At 48.8% G+C, this 16,582-nt stretch overlaps 6 protein-coding genes across 6 annotated transcripts; 2 read left to right on the forward strand and 4 right to left on the reverse strand.

Annotated features, from left to right (window-relative positions):
- Nucleotides 1-19: 19 nt before the first annotated feature.
- F5147DRAFT_677941 (Clavaminate synthase-like protein) lies at nucleotides 20-1,686 on the forward strand. Its single transcript, XM_041436175.1, has 4 exons — nucleotides 20-198; nucleotides 263-1,149; nucleotides 1,209-1,230; nucleotides 1,286-1,686. The coding sequence occupies exons 1-4, from the start codon at nucleotides 132-134 to the stop codon at nucleotides 1,627-1,629; spliced, it is 1,320 nt and encodes a 439-aa protein (XP_041296743.1). The 5' UTR covers nucleotides 20-131; the 3' UTR covers nucleotides 1,630-1,686.
- Nucleotides 1,687-1,805: 119 nt separating this feature from the next.
- Nucleotides 1,806-5,281, forward strand: F5147DRAFT_607255 (RAM signaling pathway protein-domain-containing protein). The gene is made up of 6 exons (XM_041432355.1): nucleotides 1,806-2,156; nucleotides 2,210-2,321; nucleotides 2,372-2,464; nucleotides 2,517-2,773; nucleotides 2,822-4,652; nucleotides 4,767-5,281. Exons 1-6 carry the CDS (start codon nucleotides 1,897-1,899, stop codon nucleotides 5,130-5,132), a joined length of 2,919 nt encoding a protein of 972 aa, XP_041296744.1. The 5' UTR covers nucleotides 1,806-1,896; the 3' UTR covers nucleotides 5,133-5,281.
- Nucleotides 5,282-8,233, reverse strand: F5147DRAFT_630560 (uncharacterized protein). The gene is made up of 7 exons (XM_041432777.1): nucleotides 7,995-8,233; nucleotides 6,666-7,941; nucleotides 6,544-6,607; nucleotides 6,158-6,467; nucleotides 6,035-6,105; nucleotides 5,784-5,976; nucleotides 5,282-5,730 (listed from the first exon to the last, which is right to left on the reverse strand). Exons 1-7 carry the CDS (start codon nucleotides 8,031-8,033, stop codon nucleotides 5,485-5,487), a joined length of 2,199 nt encoding a protein of 732 aa, XP_041296745.1. The 5' UTR covers nucleotides 8,034-8,233; the 3' UTR covers nucleotides 5,282-5,484.
- Nucleotides 8,234-8,280: 47 nt separating this feature from the next.
- Nucleotides 8,281-10,127, reverse strand: F5147DRAFT_677947 (uncharacterized protein). The gene is made up of 5 exons (XM_041436176.1): nucleotides 9,605-10,127; nucleotides 9,439-9,554; nucleotides 8,848-9,378; nucleotides 8,740-8,797; nucleotides 8,281-8,688 (listed from the first exon to the last, which is right to left on the reverse strand). The coding sequence occupies exons 1-5, from the start codon at nucleotides 9,713-9,715 to the stop codon at nucleotides 8,410-8,412; spliced, it is 1,095 nt and encodes a 364-aa protein (XP_041296746.1). The 5' UTR covers nucleotides 9,716-10,127; the 3' UTR covers nucleotides 8,281-8,409.
- A 1,005-nt stretch (nucleotides 10,128-11,132) lies between these two features.
- Nucleotides 11,133-12,103, reverse strand: F5147DRAFT_822334 (uncharacterized protein). The gene is made up of 3 exons (XM_041443731.1): nucleotides 11,986-12,103; nucleotides 11,575-11,928; nucleotides 11,133-11,517 (listed from the first exon to the last, which is right to left on the reverse strand). The coding sequence occupies exons 1-3, from the start codon at nucleotides 12,047-12,049 to the stop codon at nucleotides 11,372-11,374; spliced, it is 564 nt and encodes a 187-aa protein (XP_041296747.1). The 5' UTR covers nucleotides 12,050-12,103; the 3' UTR covers nucleotides 11,133-11,371.
- A 48-nt stretch (nucleotides 12,104-12,151) lies between these two features.
- Nucleotides 12,152-13,634, reverse strand: F5147DRAFT_607264 (uncharacterized protein; the record flags this gene model as incomplete). Its single annotated transcript, XM_041432356.1, has 2 exons — nucleotides 12,152-13,566; nucleotides 13,620-13,634. Coding segments are annotated over 2 exons (1,429 nt in total), but the record flags the coding sequence as incomplete, so codon positions are not given.
- Nucleotides 13,635-16,582: the final 2,948 nt, after the last annotated feature.

A 16,582-nucleotide genomic window follows, 5' to 3' on the forward strand; every position in this document is an offset into this window, starting at 1 on the left:
TTGTGACACTTCGATGCCTTTCACACGTGGAGTGTCGAAGTCCGCAGAGCAAAACGTTCATGTAGCCGCCGCCAGGCGCGCATAAGATTGTCTTTTGATTTTGTTTGCAGGTTACCAGGCCCTGTCAACTCATGAGTCTTGAATTTTTTGATCAACTCCTGGCAGAGTTGAGTGACCAAAGTCACCCGTGCACAGTTGGTAAGCTTCATTTTTCGAAAAGAAGTCGAAAATTACCAATTTTCTTGGTCCCGATCACAATTAGACTTACGGCTCTGCGGCTTGGCTTACTTCGAGTTTTGCGCAGCGGCTCGTTCATTGCATAATAACGTTGACTCGTGGACATCAATGAAACCTTTTCTCGATAGGGCGTATCAAAAAATGACCCGCTTACCGCCATCCGAGACCCTTTGCTGGCGAAGGCTATACACAGACGCCTGCCTCTTATGTGCCATATCTCAGGTTTCTGATTTGGTACAGGATGATGCAGCAGCTACAGAGGCTGTTGCTATCTTGGATCGTGCTATCATTATAGCAGGCGCTCCTGGCAGATTGGACTCCATCCATCAACTCATCAAAGATATCCAAGAGAACTATCTGACGCTGAAACCACTCATAACCTCTTCTGCTCACAAACAACCTCTAACACAAATGTACCACTCCAGCGCCTTTTCCCTTTGTGTTCCTTGCATTGACCCCCCACCAAATATCCTCGGGAGGCAGTGGTCACAAAAACCATTTGTACTCCAACGTCATGGTTACGTACAAGGTTGGAAGGCCCTTAGTTCGTGGGCGTCTATTGACTATCTCCGTTCCGTGGCGGGCCCTGGTCGTCTTGTGCCTGTCGAAGTTGGGAAAGACTACAGGACTGAAGAATGGACGCAAAGACTGATGAGCTGGGACTGTTTTCTACAGTCTCTCGACTTTCCTGAACACCCAGCTCAACCCCAGAACGAGGTGTTATATCTTGCACAACATAACCTCTTCATGCAATTCCCGGCGCTTGAAGGGGATATTGGTATTCCCGAATATGTTTATGCATGCCCTGACCCCCCATCCTGTTATCCTGCTTACAAACCTCCGGGAAATACGGATGGGTTGATCATCAATGCATGGCTTGGCCCAAGGGGTACCATTTCCCCGGCCCATACTGTGAGTTCCTTCAAGATTATATGCGATCAATGCACAAGTCTACTAATATTATCTGACAGGACCCCTTCTTTAATTGTTATGGTGAATGACTTCTTTGCACTCCATTTTACATGTATATTAAATCTTCTCGCGCTAGTCCAAGTGGTCGGTCGCAAGACTGTTTGGCTCGCACCGCCTGATGTTTGCGGTCTGATGTATCCATTCGACACATCGACATCTGACACTGCTGATAAGTCTCGCAATCCGGCGGCCAACGTTACGGAGCCATCGATGTGCAATACATCTCGGGTGGATGTGTTTCCTGATTCCACGGAGGCAGAGCAAGCGTCGCGAGATGCTTTCCCTGATTTTTGGAAAGAGGTGCCGCAGAGAGCTATGTGCGTGACCTTGGCCCCCGGTGATGTGCTATTTTTTCCTCCTGGATGGTGGCATGCGATGCGGAGTGAAGAGACGAGTTTTTCTATCTCGATGTGGTTTTAGTTGTGGTTTTAAGATGGCGTTGTGTACATATATATGTTGATGGTGACCATTATGAGCAATGCGAAAGTCGGAGAATGAGATCTGCTGTGACTTTTCACGGTGGAAGCGTCGGATAGGCCGCGTGAGTGTACAGCATTTATTGGACCGGATGGTACCGACAACTGCCTGGTTCAGAATAATCATTGTTGGAAACAATAATATTATTTGTTCGACACCCTAGAAGGTCCAGCTGACCGTTGACCCTGATCCTCTTGCTTTATCCTCTAAATGTTGGTCTCGGACGTTGACCGTGCCGCTGGGCGCACGTCTCAATTCCCGGGTACTAGCAGACATGGTGCTTTATCTCCTTTGCTCTCTACTTCACTAACGGAAGAACACATCGCGGAAGCACTTCGACAGTCATCCGACAACGGCGCTACTCTTGATTTCACACACAAGAACCTGACAGACGTCGGTGAGGATGGGGCAAAACACTTGGCAACCATGGGCAGGAACGGCTCCCTCGATGACGAGAGTTCAGTATTCAGGTACGTTGCTGCGACGCGTTGTTGCCGCAACTTCACATTACAAACTACTTTAGGATTGCATTGGGGTACAATCGCCTTGCTACGCTCCCTACTGCATTTGCCCTACTCTCCCGCTTGAGATATTTGAATTTGCAGAACAACAGTTTCACCTCTTTCCCCGACGTGGTGAGCAGCCTCGAAGTTCACGCGTTAAACGGTCGCTGAACGTGACACAGTTAACAGTCATGCCATCCTTAGAGATTCTGGACATCAGTCGAAACAAAATCAAAAGACTACCGGGGCAATCAGGCTCCCTGATCAACCTGAGGGTACGTTCCGTGGTTCTATACCTCCTCTTAGTGCCAAACATGCTCTTGTCAGGTTTTCTGTCTGTCACGCAACAAAATAACTCGCATCCCGGGATACTTTGCAGATTTTCGTGAGCTGGACGTCTTGAAGGTAGATCACAATCCCATAGAGTGGCCGCCGAAGAATGTCATGGTAACACCAGATGGGGGAAGGGAGTGGATAACATTCATGCAGAAGTGGATGAGAAATAATTCTCGGCCTCGCTTGGGCGTGAAACAGCCCAGCATCGACTCGCTCGTGAGTGCGAATACGGCTTTGGACAACTCCATGTAGGGATCAACTCTCTCATACCCGAATGCCAACTGACGTACTTACAGCGAAGACCAAATACAGTCCTGGTCTCATATACATGATGATTCAGACCCAGGTGTTACGCCTCATGCTCGTTCCTTCTCTATCGACGCTTCCCTTCCGGAACCTACAAAGTCGACATCGCCGCGTTTCGACCGCCCGCCACCTCTACGCCTGGGGACGCTTCCTCCGTTCAAAGTCCCACCTCGATCAATGACTGTCGGGAGCTACCTGCCTACTCCTGCAGAGTCTGTGTCTTCTACAGATGATCACAGTACAACCGTGCCAGAGGGTCCACAGCATGGCCGTAATGCATCATTTACCGGTTCAGCTCGTGATCGCTGTCCAGCACTGTTTGGGAAGAAGAGTCTGCCTGATCTCCGTGCAGCCAACGTGAGTGATGGTGTCAACAAGCAGGCTATTGGGGGAACAAGCAAAGGAGTTCTCGCACCTGATCTACTGTCGCATGACGAGTTTTCCATGCCCTCACCTCTCTCACATCATCAAGGCTCGTCATCATCATCTGACGGTTCCTCGCATTTCCAGAGCAGAAAGGCATATACTCAGTCACCTCCTACATCTGCATCTCCAACCTTTGGCGACGTTCCTCGGCCGGTTCCCGAAGTCGAACGCCATGCATACTTCAGGCGCCTCTCGGCACTTCCTGCCACAGCCATGATTAACAATCTCTCATCTTCCCTACGCTCCCTTGTAGAATGTGCACGGTCACTGTTCTTCGCTGTTTCACAGGTTTATCAGGCACTTTCGCACTACATCACTTACACCAACGACCGACAACTCTCCTCTGTGCTGAAGAAAGTCACCGACCCTGCGTATACTTACATGATGCAGTTGAACGGCGCTCTCGATCGGTTTGATACAATTTGCAAGAAAACGACACCGCCACCTTCACTTTGCCGAGCGCTTGTGGAGAGTAGTAGAGATACCGCAGCGATGTTTGGCAAAGCTATTGCGATGATGTCACTGCAGTTGAACATCCTCGCGTCTAAAGATGATGACCGATATATGCGGTCATTGGTGCTTATCTTTTACGGTGCCATGGCCGAAATATCGAGTGCGTGGCAGTCGATGGTTCCACACATTGAAGCTATCAAACCTCACCTTTCGGATCGCCGGCGTCATCTAGTGAAGCCCCAACCAGCCCCGAATCCCAGTCCCGAGCTTATTCCTTCTTCAGCACCACCGTCGTACTCCCCGTTCAATGCGCTGCCGCCACATGGTATTCCAATCGCCAGATCACGACCCACACAATCCCTTGGTAGAGCAAGAACCACGCGGCGCCATGCTGGGTCGTTCAGTTCAAAAGACGTGGAGATTGGCAAATCCTTGCCATCATATGACTTGCCAGTACCATTTGGCGCGGTGGTAAACTCCCCGACGACACTTCGAGCAGGACAACGTCACCCGGCGCTACCGCTTTCAGCATCAACATCGAGCCTGATTCCCTCATTGGTGAATTCTAGCATACCTTGGACGCCATTGTCTGGGCAGCACTCCCGGCAAGCCTCCCAAACATCATTGACGCCATCAGCTGCACCTTCATCGCCTCATGTGCCTGCTCTACGCCCAACACTTGACATACCTCCTTCACGGACGCTCGTCGACAAAGACGCCCTCGACGCGATGGAAGTAGCAGTAGAGGCAGCACCTGCAGTATGGGAGATGCTGAAAGAGATTGTGGAGAATTTATCTGAAGGAGCTGAAGAGTTCCGCAACACACTGCTTAAGGCTAAATCCACCACGGAGCGCCTACGTACTAATATAAACGCAATGCGGTGCGGAGACCCAGGAGCTGACAGAAAAGGGCTCCGTGAGGACGCACACGTGTTCGTCAAGGTGATTCATCTTTCTGATTTCCTTGTCTTGGTCCCATTCCTGTGGTGATCCACTTGTCTTTTCCATCTCCTTGGGGTGATCTGTGATGCTGATCTGCGGGATTTTTCTCTACAGATTGTGGTCAAATTGTCAAATCTGGTCAAAACGCACGGCACGTCCCACGCCGTATTCTCCGATCTTTTAGGCAAGATGTTGGCGTTGACAAATGCCACGCAGGAGTTTGTGATGCTCCTGCATGTCTCATCATTTTCACCATCGACGACGCCACGACCATATTCTCCCATGACTGCTATCTTGGCGCCATCCACAGTCGGATTGATCGCTGAGGATGGGCGGCTAGGTGCAAATTTATCCAGAAGTCGCAGTTCTACGCAGCCGAAGACATTGAAACTGTTTGGTCACATAACAACCCCTCGGAGTGCACTTCCAACCCAGTCCTTCAATATACCCCGTATGCGGGACACGAGTGATGAAGGCTGAGCGCTGAGCCTTGGTAGCTTTGATTAATTGTTATGTCCATGACTCATCCTCACGACGCATGACGTATACCTGCAGTTATTGTAGCATCATCATACCAATATCTCACATTACATATTCGACTAGTATTGTCTCTTGCTTTCAAAATTCCATGCCTATATTATGCTGGATCCTACATGAAGGTAGTGTGTATGTGAAATAAGAGGGTCCCAAAGCATAAGATCTATCAGAGCGATAAAATGAGGATGCGGATGTAATGGTAGATTCATAAGATAGTATCGTGTTTGCGTGTATGAATGAGTCGTCAACCAGCTATGATTACCCCGGCTATAATCACCCCATGCGCGTCTCCATCTCACCGCACAGCATCACCTAGCATACGATCGATTTCGGCTCTGATTTCGGCGAGGTTCGCCTTAAGCGTCTTCGCATCTTCGAACTTGCGATGCGCCATCGCCTCGCCGACAAAGGATTCGAGAAGAGCCTCTTGTTCTAGAAGCGGTTGTAGTGTATGGGCGAGGTCTGAATCGGGGTCCACAAGTGGTGTCTCGAAAGGGACAGGTGACGATGTTGAATCACGCTTTTTAGGCTTGGGCAGGGACTGCGCATGATGCTAGTCAGTTTAGAGTATCGGATGAAACGTATTTTACGTACCTGTAATGGGAACATATGCTTCTGCAAAAATAGATTCGCCCTGCTGAGAACTGCGAGCTGCACGTGGTTCTGGGAAGACCCTGTATTGCAAGGAATGTCACGTATCCGTTTGGCCAAAACATCATATTGAGCAAAGGCATCCAGGAGACGCTTCCGTGCTGCGGACGCTTCTTTAGTTGGCTGGTCGTCATTACTAGATGCAAATGTGTTATTGTCATTCTGTGTAGAATCAAAGCCCAGTCAATACATACCTGAGTGTAAGAAGCAGGTCCTGAAACTGGGGAATCGCATCCTCGATCTCTTTCTCGAGACTAATGAATGCCTATTTCCAAATTAGTATCGCACAAGCTCAATAGCTCCAGTAACCAACTTACATCATAGAACCTTACAAACGGCGGTACGCTCGCCATCTCCTGCCAATACTGCTGTCGCGTGAGCACAGGCCTGCAGCTACGGCATATTCTGACGCCGCGGAGAAATTTCTCCTCCTCGCCAGCACCCGCACGACGCACACCGTAATCGACGCCCTCCCCGACCTCCTCGATGCGCCGCGTCTTGGCATCGACGACGAAAAGCACTGAACAGGGGCTCTGGCGTTGCGGGAGCTTTGGAGGAAGACTGCAGATGATGGTACCGCAGAGGCGGCAATGGTGTTTACGGTTTGTGAGTGGATGAAAGGACGCGCTGAAGGAATGTAAGTGAGATTCTCATGTTCAAACGGTGGTGGTATGGGGGTGTAAATATGAAAAGGAAGACATACAGGCATAAAGGACATTTAGATACGGCAGCATCGTCCTGCCAAGGTGTTATCCGCTGCTCTGCAGCTAGAAAAAGATTGTTTCGGTCAATACTCAATTCAACGAACTGAGCGGTGTGATATACCTCGAGTATCACCGTTGGAGCCCTGTATCATTTGGCTTTGCAATACCCCTTTCCACAGTTCACTCGCATCCATATTCTTAAGGTCGAGATTAAAAAACGACGAAGCCCTCCTCTTTTCCATTCCCCTTCCATTGACACTAACCTCATCTTTCCTCGCACCCACGCCCTTCTCAACAGAATTCTCCACAGGAAAATGCAGAGCGATAAGCTTTTCGAGCCTACGCTCTAGCTTTGTCTGTTCTATCCGCCCCTCGTCAACACGTTTCGTCCGGTATTCAGCAAATTCATCCGTGCGGGGCCGATACACACCCTTGGGCTGAAAACCTGGACGGTAGGGTGCTGCAGACCGCGTAGGGGTGGATGTACGTATTTGTGCAGAGGAAGATGCAGGTGCGGATGAGGTGGAGGGGAGGGAAGGAGTTGACGCTGCAGGAGAACCTGAGGTTGAGGTTGTTGCTGATACTGGGGCTGATGAAGAAGGTGGCAGTAGAGGTCCTGGTGTTGGTGTCGGTGAATAGAGTTTCGGCGGTGGCAGGGGTGCGACCATCGAAGACGAGCGCGGGGGTGGACTGATGATGTTCTGAGCAAAAGGCGCGCTTGCTCTTGGAAGTAAGACTGACGGAGGTAGTTTACCACTATCTGATATTACTGATGTAACTGAGGTGACACGGCTGTGCATCACGGGTGAATGCAATGCATGCAGTGCGTCGAGTTGGCGGCTGGATGTCGATGGTGCGGGGGAGTGGGTAACGGGTGGTCGGAGAGGCGAAGCGAGTGGGGATTTTGCAGGGGGAGGACGAAGGCGCCTGAACTTGGATGGTTTCGGAGAAGTAGGAGGAAGCTTTGTTACGGAAGATGCAGGAGATGAAATTGGTAATTCCATCTCTTTGTCTTTGCCATTTGTACGTGGAACTGGCTCCTCATCGGGTACGGGTGTCTGGACAGGATCTGGCAACGCAACATCAATGCTTGTTGGGGAAGGTAACTCGGTACTAGTTGATGAGCCATTAGTAGTCGGTGAGGAAGAAAGGTCCCTCGAATGTACGATATCGACGCTGGGTGCTCGTGTCTTGTCTGTTACGACTGTGATGACATTTGGATACTCTGTGGAGACTGTCAAGACCTTCTCAGACTCATAGTATTCGTGTGGACGAGTGAATGTAGGCGCTGGAACAGAAGGGGGGATTGATGCCATGCTCGATGGGCGGGACATAGGCGGCGGGGAGACATTGGGAACCAGATGGATAGACGAGACTGCTCGGGAATGTCGTTTCGACTTTTACATGTATTTGTATGAGAATAAATGAGAATTTAAGAAGATTAACGTACTTTGTAGGCCTGATACGGGACATTAGGCGGTGAATCCATAGCTCAGCTGAGCAATTGGATATACAAAAGGTCTGCAAAGCAACTTGTAGTGAGGTGAACACGCCGTGCGTCCAAGTTAGTGTGAACAACCAGGATGGTGTACAAGGAAACCTGGGACACCTGTCGGAATGACGACGACCAAAATCAGAATCGTGAGCCCGTCAGGGCACTGGTTGTGCAGCGTGAGCGCCCTCCACCGGCGTCCTCTACAGGAACCGCAGTTCACCTCTCAATAACTTGAAGTGTATTACATAATCGAAGACACAGATAGATATTAATTCAATCCACATTGACTACAGCGAATAGTACAATATACCAGCGGGCTACATAGTGTTATTGAAAGAATCGTGATAAGGTGCATCTCATAATGACAACCTCACGCCAGGAACATGCCAGCCATTGACACCACTCCCACAATGCCAACCAAGACCCTTGTCCCACGATCATTCATCTTCACCACACCACCCGACTTCGTTTGTGTCGCTTGTACTCCTGCACTCGTGGTCGAGGATGTCGATGAGGTCCCGTTGAGTCGGATTGCTTGCGCCTTGAATGCAGCAAAGTTGTTGGCTCCGGACTCGACCGCGTTCACAGAGAACACCATGCCTTGTCCACAGTGTCCAGACTGTTTACAATATACCCAAATTGGTGCAGTCTAAGGCACTCGATGTCAGCACAGGGAGTAATATGACGACAAGTTCCTTACATTATTGATTTGGATCGTATACGTTGGGAATGTCGTCGCATTAGATGCAACGGCCATGCTAACAGCGCTGTCAGTCTCACACATACCCTAACCGACAAAAACACTTACAATCCAGAATCAAACCCAACTTGTCCACTCGTAGACGTGAGAGTAAGCGAGCGGCACGGATCCGCAAAGGTACTCTGCGTTGCCGTGTGATTCTTTTGCATGAATTGGAACGTGACCGTATCCCCAATTTGTGCAGTAATATTCGATGGCGTATACGTCAGGGTCGAGCCGCCAACAACAACTTTATGGTCCGTGCTTATTGCGCTCGTTGGTGCCGCACTACCAGGGAACGAACCGTAAGTTGTAGTCACAGTCTGACCACCTCCTGTGATAGTCGCGGTAGCAGTGACGACCCCGGTGGGAGTAGTCGCAGTTGCAGTGACCGAAGCAGACGAGGATGAAGAGACTGTGGTATTGCCCATGGCCGCTGCTTGAAATGCAGCAAACTGAGTGCCTGGGTTGATGGCAAAGACCATGCCCTGCTCGCAGTGATTGCCTTGTTTGCAGTACACCCAAACCGGGTTCATATCCTGCACCGTATATTGTGCTGCAGGGAACGGGCCGTCCGTGTTACTGGATGATACTGGCATGCTATGTACGCCAACCATGATATTTCAGTCTAAATTTATACAACGGCGTGTTCGTGCTTACAAGCCAGAGTCAAATCCATTGGACGCCTTTACACATGGCTGGGCAAAAGTAGATTGGGAAGCCGTATGGTTGGATTGTTTAAAAGTGAAGATGATGGTATCTCCAGGGTTTGCATTCTTCACGTTAATGAGTAATGAATACTGCGAAATTGACTGCAGAGACGTACAACAAATTGCGGGTCATATCTTAATGGTCCTCCACCAACAGTGACGTTAAACTGGACAGCCTGCGCCAGCGACACAACAGCAAAGGCCATGAATAAGCTCGAGAACATCATGATTGGTCAAGTTTGAATGTTTGAAGTGTCAGAAATTGAAATCAAAGCAATTGAGCATCAAGCCCAAAAGTTGAAGCTTCAAGACGCACAGCGACTAGGATCAGAAGGAAAAGATCAAGACAGAAAAGCTCAAACAGAAAATAACACGGCCAGTTGCAAGTCTTTTATATGAGGCATTTATGCCACAGTGCCAAGGTGAAGTTCCGCAAAAAAACAAAAGAGAACAAGATGATCAAATCCCGTTATGGAAGTGAACAATGTCAACCATCGCCATGCAACCGATCGTGTTGTTGATAGTATAGGGCAGCAATGCCACGGCCCACAGCATTCTAGATGCCAACAAGTGCAACTGGCAGTAAGTGAGTCCAAAGCCTGTAGCACAAGTACCCACTTGGTATTTTTTGTTAAAATTATAGTCAAATCTCGATGCAGTTTAATCCTTTTTGGGCGAGCCATCGCACGCCGGGGTAAAAAACTTTAGTCGGTGAACTTGAAGGCTACAAAGAATACTGAATACAGACCGGTGTACAACATCCCAAATAATGAAGTGTATACCCGCGACGTATTAGAACGAACAGCGTCCACAGGTATCCGCAATAGATATAAAGAGGTGTCGAACCCAAGAGTCATTAGCAAAACTCATCCATCACCTTCAGCGTAATATTCCCCGAGGAATAACCCCACTTCCTGATCGCAGGCTTAAAAAGAGGAATCAGGGGACTTGTGGAGGGCGTGAAGAACAAACGTGACAAACAGTAGGCATTTGGAAGATCGTGGTTGCTGTTGTAAGGCAGTGACAGCAAGTTGGTGGAATGATGTAAACTGCGAAGAAGGGCAGTGAGGCATCGGGACAGGACGGAAACCAATTTTGGGGGCGCGAGGCAGCAGAAAAATACCGGAGGCGGGAAGTTCTGCATATGCCGGGGGTGCATTTGGACACACGAATGGTATAGCAGAGTGTATGGGTGCGTAGCTGCTCTCTGCCAGTGTCTCTGATATCTCACCGCTTGCTATCCTCTTCTACCGCCTGTTTGCGTCATCGAGTCCTTCACTTCATGTTTCATCACAGTCCTGCGGCCCTGCGCAATGGTTTCTCGTCGGCACCTGCTATTGTGTTCTTGAGGCGAGTGCAGGGTACTGGTGTTTAGGAGGGGTGTCGAAAGGATGACGGAGGGTGCAAGAAAGTGGCGGGAAGGCTAGGACCAATGGTGCCAGAAATGAAAAAAAAATGATGGATGCACAGAACTTCAAGGTGACATGATCGATAACCATGCACATAGAAAACTTGGACACAGCTCCGGTCACATACACCGGTAGGCTTGGGACCAGCAAATTGTGCTGCTTGAACTTCGTGAAAAATAGGCTTGACCAAGTCCTAGACCTAATTATCTAATACATCACACTTTGCTTTTGGGTTCACATGATCTCGAATTCGTACTTACTCCTACAATGCTACAAGTCAGTATGCTAAATTACAGGCCAGTGTACAACATAGGATCCGGAGTCCAATAAATGTCCACAAAGCACGATAAACTTGAAGCAGGATAGAGCATGATCAAAATACATCACGAACAGTGTCCACGCAGCGCCGCAATAGGTTAGATATAAAGCGGAATCCTTAAAGTCCAAGTTGAGTCGAAGAGTCATTTGAAAAACTCATGCACCACCTTGAGCAAAATATGTCTTGAGGAATAATCCCCACTTCCTTATCACAGGTTTAACGATATCTTCCCATTCCCTCCCAAAGAATTCACCTTCCTTGACGCGCGTGAATGAGAACACTTCCTTGTGTTTGGTCCCATCTGTGAATTGGCGAGCTTTAGCACCTGCCCCGCAACTATGCACTAGGTCTAACTTACTACAGTCACGGCAGGGCTTAAGATCAACCTTTGGCTGGCGTGGGATATCCGAAAAGTGGACGTCAGGAAAATCGGGATGCAGATAAGCAGCATGTGTTGCCAGATCCTTGAGCTCGATATGCACCAACCGTTCGAGGTGTTCAGCCATCGGACCCTTGTCGCCCTGGCGATTATCTCTAATGAGCTTCTGTATCGCCAACTCGTCATCATCTTTAGCTTCGATTATGGTCTGAGGCCACCACCCGCGAACATCTTTTATGGAAGAACGACACTTGTTCTTCCATTCTGCGTGGCGTTTCTTGACATCTTTGCTATACCCAATCTTCAACGAGAGCTTCCCCTCATTCTCGGGGTCTTGTTAGGGGCTCAGCTTGCAGGCCAACATTTGATGATGGGTAAAGTAAAACCTACCGAACACGTTCAGCGCATATACATAGCCTGGTATCTTGGACCTTTCCGAAAGATTTCTTGTCATGGCCTTCCGAAGGTTTAGCTGAGTATCACGTTGCAGATACTCAGGAATATAGTCTATTGAACGTTTAAAATGGTCCAACGAAATCTGCAACAATTGCCTTACCGCAAAAGCGAACAAAAAGATCTTCCTGACCGGCGACTAGCTGCACTTTAAACCCCTCGTTATCAATGTGTTTCACAATCCCTACTAGAGCTGGAATATGGGAACGACAATAAACTGGTTGGGAAGTATCGTTTGTAAGCTGACTGGGGGCAATCGAGACCAACTGTTGACATCGGCATCCTTTCGGCTTGGATTTGCCATTGCATTGTCCTGTTATGCGGATGGTAGATATGGCGGATGGGGTGGGGACGTCATTGCTTTGAGGTCGGTTCACTTCTGTCGTCGGTTGCGGTACTATGGGTGTGTCAGGGGTGTTATTTCTTTGATATCCATGCTGATGGCAGTATTGAGTTGGGGATTTCACTGAATGTTGGCACTGAATGCCACCCTGCGTGAGTCCATGGCATCGTGAATTCACTTCTATTGCCAATGTCGGTGTGATGGGTGTGGTACTAGGGATGTTATTGCTTTGGGATCCATGCTGATAACAATATTGAGCAGGAAATTTGACTGAACGTGAGCATTGAACGCCACGTAGCGTGAGTCCACAGCATTGCGAAGACTTCGGTGCGGTGAGTATGACAGGGGTATTAGGATCTTGAGATCCATGTTGAAAGCAGTATTGAGCGGGAAGTTTGACTGAACGTGAGCATCGGACGCCACGTAGTGTGAGTCCACAGCATTGCGAAGACTTCGGTGCGGTGAGTATGACAGGGGTATTAGGATCTTGGGAATCATGCTGAAAGCAGTATTGAGCCGGAAGTTTGACTGAACGTGAGCATTGAACGCCACGTAGCGTGAGTCCACAGCATTGTGAAGACTTGGGTGCGGTAACTATGACAGAGGTATTGGGATCTTGGGATCCATGTTGAAAGCAGTATTGAACTGGAAGTTTGACTGAACGTGAGCATTGAACACCACGTAGTGTGAGTCCACGGCATTGTGAAGACTTGGGTGCGGTAACTATGACAGAGGTATTGGGATCTTGGGATCCATGCTGAAAGCAGTATTGAACTGGAAGTTTGACTGAACGTGAGCATTGAACACCACGTAGTGTGAGTCCACGACATTGCGAAGATTTCGGTGCGGTGAGTATGGCAGGGGTACCAGGACTTTTAGGTCCATGCTGAAAGTAGTATTGAGTTGGAGATTCGACTGAACGTTGGCATTGATCGGAACGCAGTGTGAGTCCATGGTATTGCGAATTTACTGGTCTCGCAGCAATATCTTGGGATTGACGGCGCTGCAAAGCCCTCACTTTCACGGATGAATTAGAAGGGGGAAGGCCGGTATGCTGGTCAGTATGAGAGATGCGATGAGAATCAGGGGCTTTAATCGGTTTTATGCCATTGCATTGTGTCGTGACTGGCTCCGATTTTCTGGTGTCCTGAATGATTTCCGCGTGATATTCAAAACTTGTTGTGGACTTAAGATCAGGAATTTCTGAAGGCCGAGAAATAATGCTCACACTTCCGAGATTTCCACCACAGCCGATGTGGTTTGAAGAGAGAGACTCGACTCAGATCTGTCTGTCGTCTCTTCCTTATGGCTGACAGGTACGAATCGTGGTTTACTAAGACGCGGAGGCGTGTTATCGGGCGTCAAAAGCCCTGGCGGAGGCAAAAGAAGGTTGGTAGTTGACTGATTACTAGACCGTTCAGATGAGATTCCTGAGACGGCCAGCGACTCCGTATCCTTTGGGATGTCGGAGCGTCGTACAGGGGTATGAAGTGGAGAGGTTAGACGGATTCCAAAGGAGTTAGGTCGTGGCCGAGAGTCCGGGGGCGTCACCAGCCCAAATACTTGTTTAACGCGTGTTGGTGTCGAGGGAATGTTGCCTGCCAATGGCGTCACACTAGCGGTCCTTGACATAATGACCGCATCATCGCGATTGTCATCCTCCAGAGCACTTGTCCGGCAGTGTCCCTGGTAGTCACTTGTAGCCATGGCAGGATGGTGGGGCGAGAAGAACAAGAGGTGTGGTGTAAACACATAGTGTTATCCATAAGAAATAAATACCTGGACGGATACATGAGATATCTCGGCAGCGATAACTTATCATCATGATGCCCGCTCAATCCTATGCCAACATCGCGTGGACACAGCTGGGTGGACAGAATACGGCAATAGTGTGCTAAGAGACAAAAGGAGCCTTTGGGACTGATTTCTCATGCTATGCAGAATTCTGATAGACAAATAACACTGCCCGTGTCTCGTGATCCTGTATTTCGGCTGACCCGACGATCGAGTATATCATTTGCCAGGGACATGCAGGGGAATGAGCAATGTCAGTGTTCCAAATCGCAAGTTGTGTCACTGAGTGCAAAGGCATTTAGTTGTGAAGCAGGGGGCATCACTTTCTAAACGTCCAAATTAACGGTAGGTCATCTAGAAGTTTCACAAATTATCATGTCAACTCCAACCGAGAATTATATCGTCACAAGGGGAATGCCGACCTCAACCACACTCTACCATGATCATGATACAAGTCCGCGGTGCGCCAGATCAAGGTCCGAAGAGGAGTCAGACTGATAGTTGTGGGGTGCGGCTCTCCTGGTGCCTCCAGAAAGTGCCCAAACCGGCAAATCAGTGCCGCACAAAGAACGCGTTGCGAGCTTTCCCAGAATTCGTACAGAGGCTGGTACCTGAAGCAAAATCAGGCGTTGACTCCGAGTCGGATGCGGCCGTGTGTACCGTACACGTACGGAAAAGAATGAGTCAGACTTGATAATTGTTTTCCAAATCCAACGTATCATCCACGTCAGAACTTATAATGAAGTGAGGCCTCGAGGCCTTCGAGAGGACGGCATCGCCTGTTGTAAGTCCAAGCGTAGCACAAAGTGATATGGTGTTACCAAGTGGCACCCTAACTACTACTAGGACCCCGAAGCTCAAAACGCCCAAACGGCGGTCACAATATTTTATATTCTCCAGACACTACTAGTTAATCATGTCTCCGTAATAATGTTTCACATACTATCCTCCAGAAGGATCCCAAGGTACGAAAGCGTCAAGACCCAAGCACCACGCTCTCTCCTTTTGACCTTCCAACAAATCAATCTCGGACCTCATCAATGACCCGGCCAATACTCCATCGTAGACGAGCAAGCAGCAAGGGCCGAACTACTGCAGCATACCCGAGAGTGCTGTAACTTCCATTCGTTCACCTGCTAAGCATCCCCGTCAGTTAAGACATTGCGCGCTCCTGGAAAGCAATTGTAATAATGCCAATCCCTTCATTAGAGTTGGCCACGAGCGTATCGTGATATTCTCGGACGCCAATAATAAGGCGTGGTCCAAGCAGAAACATCTGCACGAAAGAGAAGACACGAAGAACGCCGAGATACGTTTCAGCCCCCACAGAAGTTGAATCCTTTAGAAACGGTGAGGATGGTTAAATGCAAACTGAGATTGACATACCGAGATACTTTGTGACAGCAGGCCGAGGTTTAAGCCAGAAACAGCAGTAAAGCTAATGCATGCATCGTCGGCGGAAGAGATAAACGCATTAAAAATGACAAGCTCACGCTGCAAAGTAAAGCATGTGGGTTTTGATCAACACCGTGAAACAGTCCCCGACGACCGAACCTGTGGATGGCAGTTCCCGGAAGTGTCTTGCAACGATCCAGACTGCAAGACACAATGTGAGGACCTCCCATGCAGTGATGATCATCCAATTCTCGGCTCTCATAAGTAAGTCCACTCCTTGGTAACTGCACCAATGGATATTGGACAGAACGAGTTCTTCTGGAATTCATCTCATGAGCTTGATATGCTAAGGTTGTTTGTAAGCTCACCCCCTGAAATATGACTACTGTCCAATACACTGATTACTCCAGAGGCGATCATTTTAGCCAGGAAGGTTACGACGAGAAAGGTGAACATTTTTCGGGATCGCTGATACATGGCATTTAATCGAGCGATCATAATAACTTACATGGTGTTTCAGTCAATGCCGAAGTACTGCAGCCGAATAACTCACCGCCCAGCATGGCATTTACGATGACAGGTATCCACCATTGTACAAGGTAATAAGTAGTGCCTAAAATCCAGTAAATGATGAGCATCGGAGGGTTCCATTCTTCGAACGAACTCACAACTAGTTCAGTCATTATGTCAATTCAAGAATTTAGTTGACGATTACACTCACCCCTATGTAGGGGTGCAGTTAGTTGGACGAGAATCAGATGTTTGTACAGAATACTTACTGCATCTGTCACCGAGAATGACGGAAGTGTCGCTGCACATGATACGGCTCATCAGAAGAAGAAAAAATAAACACAGTTGTACGCTTGCAAAGAGACGTACTCAGGAGGACTATGCTATGAGAAACAACTCGTTAGTACGGTGCCAACTTGAACTTGTAAGCACTGCGAACATACACACAGTATATTATTCCGGTGTAGCGCACCTGGGATATGTTGAAGTAAG

Source organism: Suillus discolor (genome assembly GCF_016758755.1).
Source record: "Suillus discolor strain FC423 chromosome Unknown F5147scaffold_9, whole genome shotgun sequence".
In the NCBI taxonomy this organism is placed as follows: domain Eukaryota; kingdom Fungi; phylum Basidiomycota; class Agaricomycetes; order Boletales; family Suillaceae; genus Suillus; species Suillus discolor.

Excerpts from the sequence above, each read along its gene's own strand:
- F5147DRAFT_677941 (XM_041436175.1), top strand. The coding sequence starts at position 132 with ATGAGTCTTGAATTTTTTGATCAACTCCTGGCAGAGTTGAGTGACCAA. Across the intron at positions 199-262 it reads AAGTCACCCGTGCACAGTTG|ACTTACGGCTCTGCGGCTTG; the intron begins GTAAGCTTCATT and ends GATCACAATTAG. Across the intron at positions 1,150-1,208 it reads CCATTTCCCCGGCCCATACT|GACCCCTTCTTTAATTGTTA; the intron begins GTGAGTTCCTTC and ends ATTATCTGACAG.
- F5147DRAFT_677947 (XM_041436176.1), bottom strand. The coding sequence starts at position 9,715 with ATGATGTTCTCGAGCTTATTCATGGCCTTTGCTGTTGTGTCGCTGGCG. Across the intron at positions 9,555-9,604 it reads GATATGACCCGCAATTTGTT|AATGCAAACCCTGGAGATAC; the intron begins GTACGTCTCTGC and ends ATTAACGTGAAG. Across the intron at positions 9,379-9,438 it reads AATGGATTTGACTCTGGCTT|CATGCCAGTATCATCCAGTA; the intron begins GTAAGCACGAAC and ends TGGCGTACATAG.
- F5147DRAFT_822334 (XM_041443731.1), bottom strand. The coding sequence starts at position 12,049 with ATGACAAGAAATCTTTCGGAAAGGTCCAAGATACCAGGCTATGTATAT. Across the intron at positions 11,929-11,985 it reads ATATGCGCTGAACGTGTTCG|ACCCCGAGAATGAGGGGAAG; the intron begins GTAGGTTTTACT and ends GCCCCTAACAAG. Across the intron at positions 11,518-11,574 it reads TAAGCCCTGCCGTGACTGTA|ATGGGACCAAACACAAGGAA; the intron begins GTAAGTTAGACC and ends GCCAATTCACAG.
- F5147DRAFT_607255 (XM_041432355.1), top strand. The coding sequence starts at position 1,897 with ATGTTGGTCTCGGACGTTGACCGTGCCGCTGGGCGCACGTCTCAATTC. Across the intron at positions 2,157-2,209 it reads GACGAGAGTTCAGTATTCAG|GATTGCATTGGGGTACAATC; the intron begins GTACGTTGCTGC and ends AAACTACTTTAG. Across the intron at positions 2,774-2,821 it reads ACGGCTTTGGACAACTCCAT|CGAAGACCAAATACAGTCCT; the intron begins GTAGGGATCAAC and ends ACGTACTTACAG.
- F5147DRAFT_630560 (XM_041432777.1), bottom strand. The coding sequence starts at position 8,033 with ATGGATTCACCGCCTAATGTCCCGTATCAGGCCTACAAA. Across the intron at positions 6,608-6,665 it reads CTCCAACGGTGATACTCGAG|CTGCAGAGCAGCGGATAACA; the intron begins GTATATCACACC and ends ATCTTTTTCTAG. Across the intron at positions 6,468-6,543 it reads TCTAAATGTCCTTTATGCCT|CGCGTCCTTTCATCCACTCA; the intron begins GTATGTCTTCCT and ends ACATTCCTTCAG.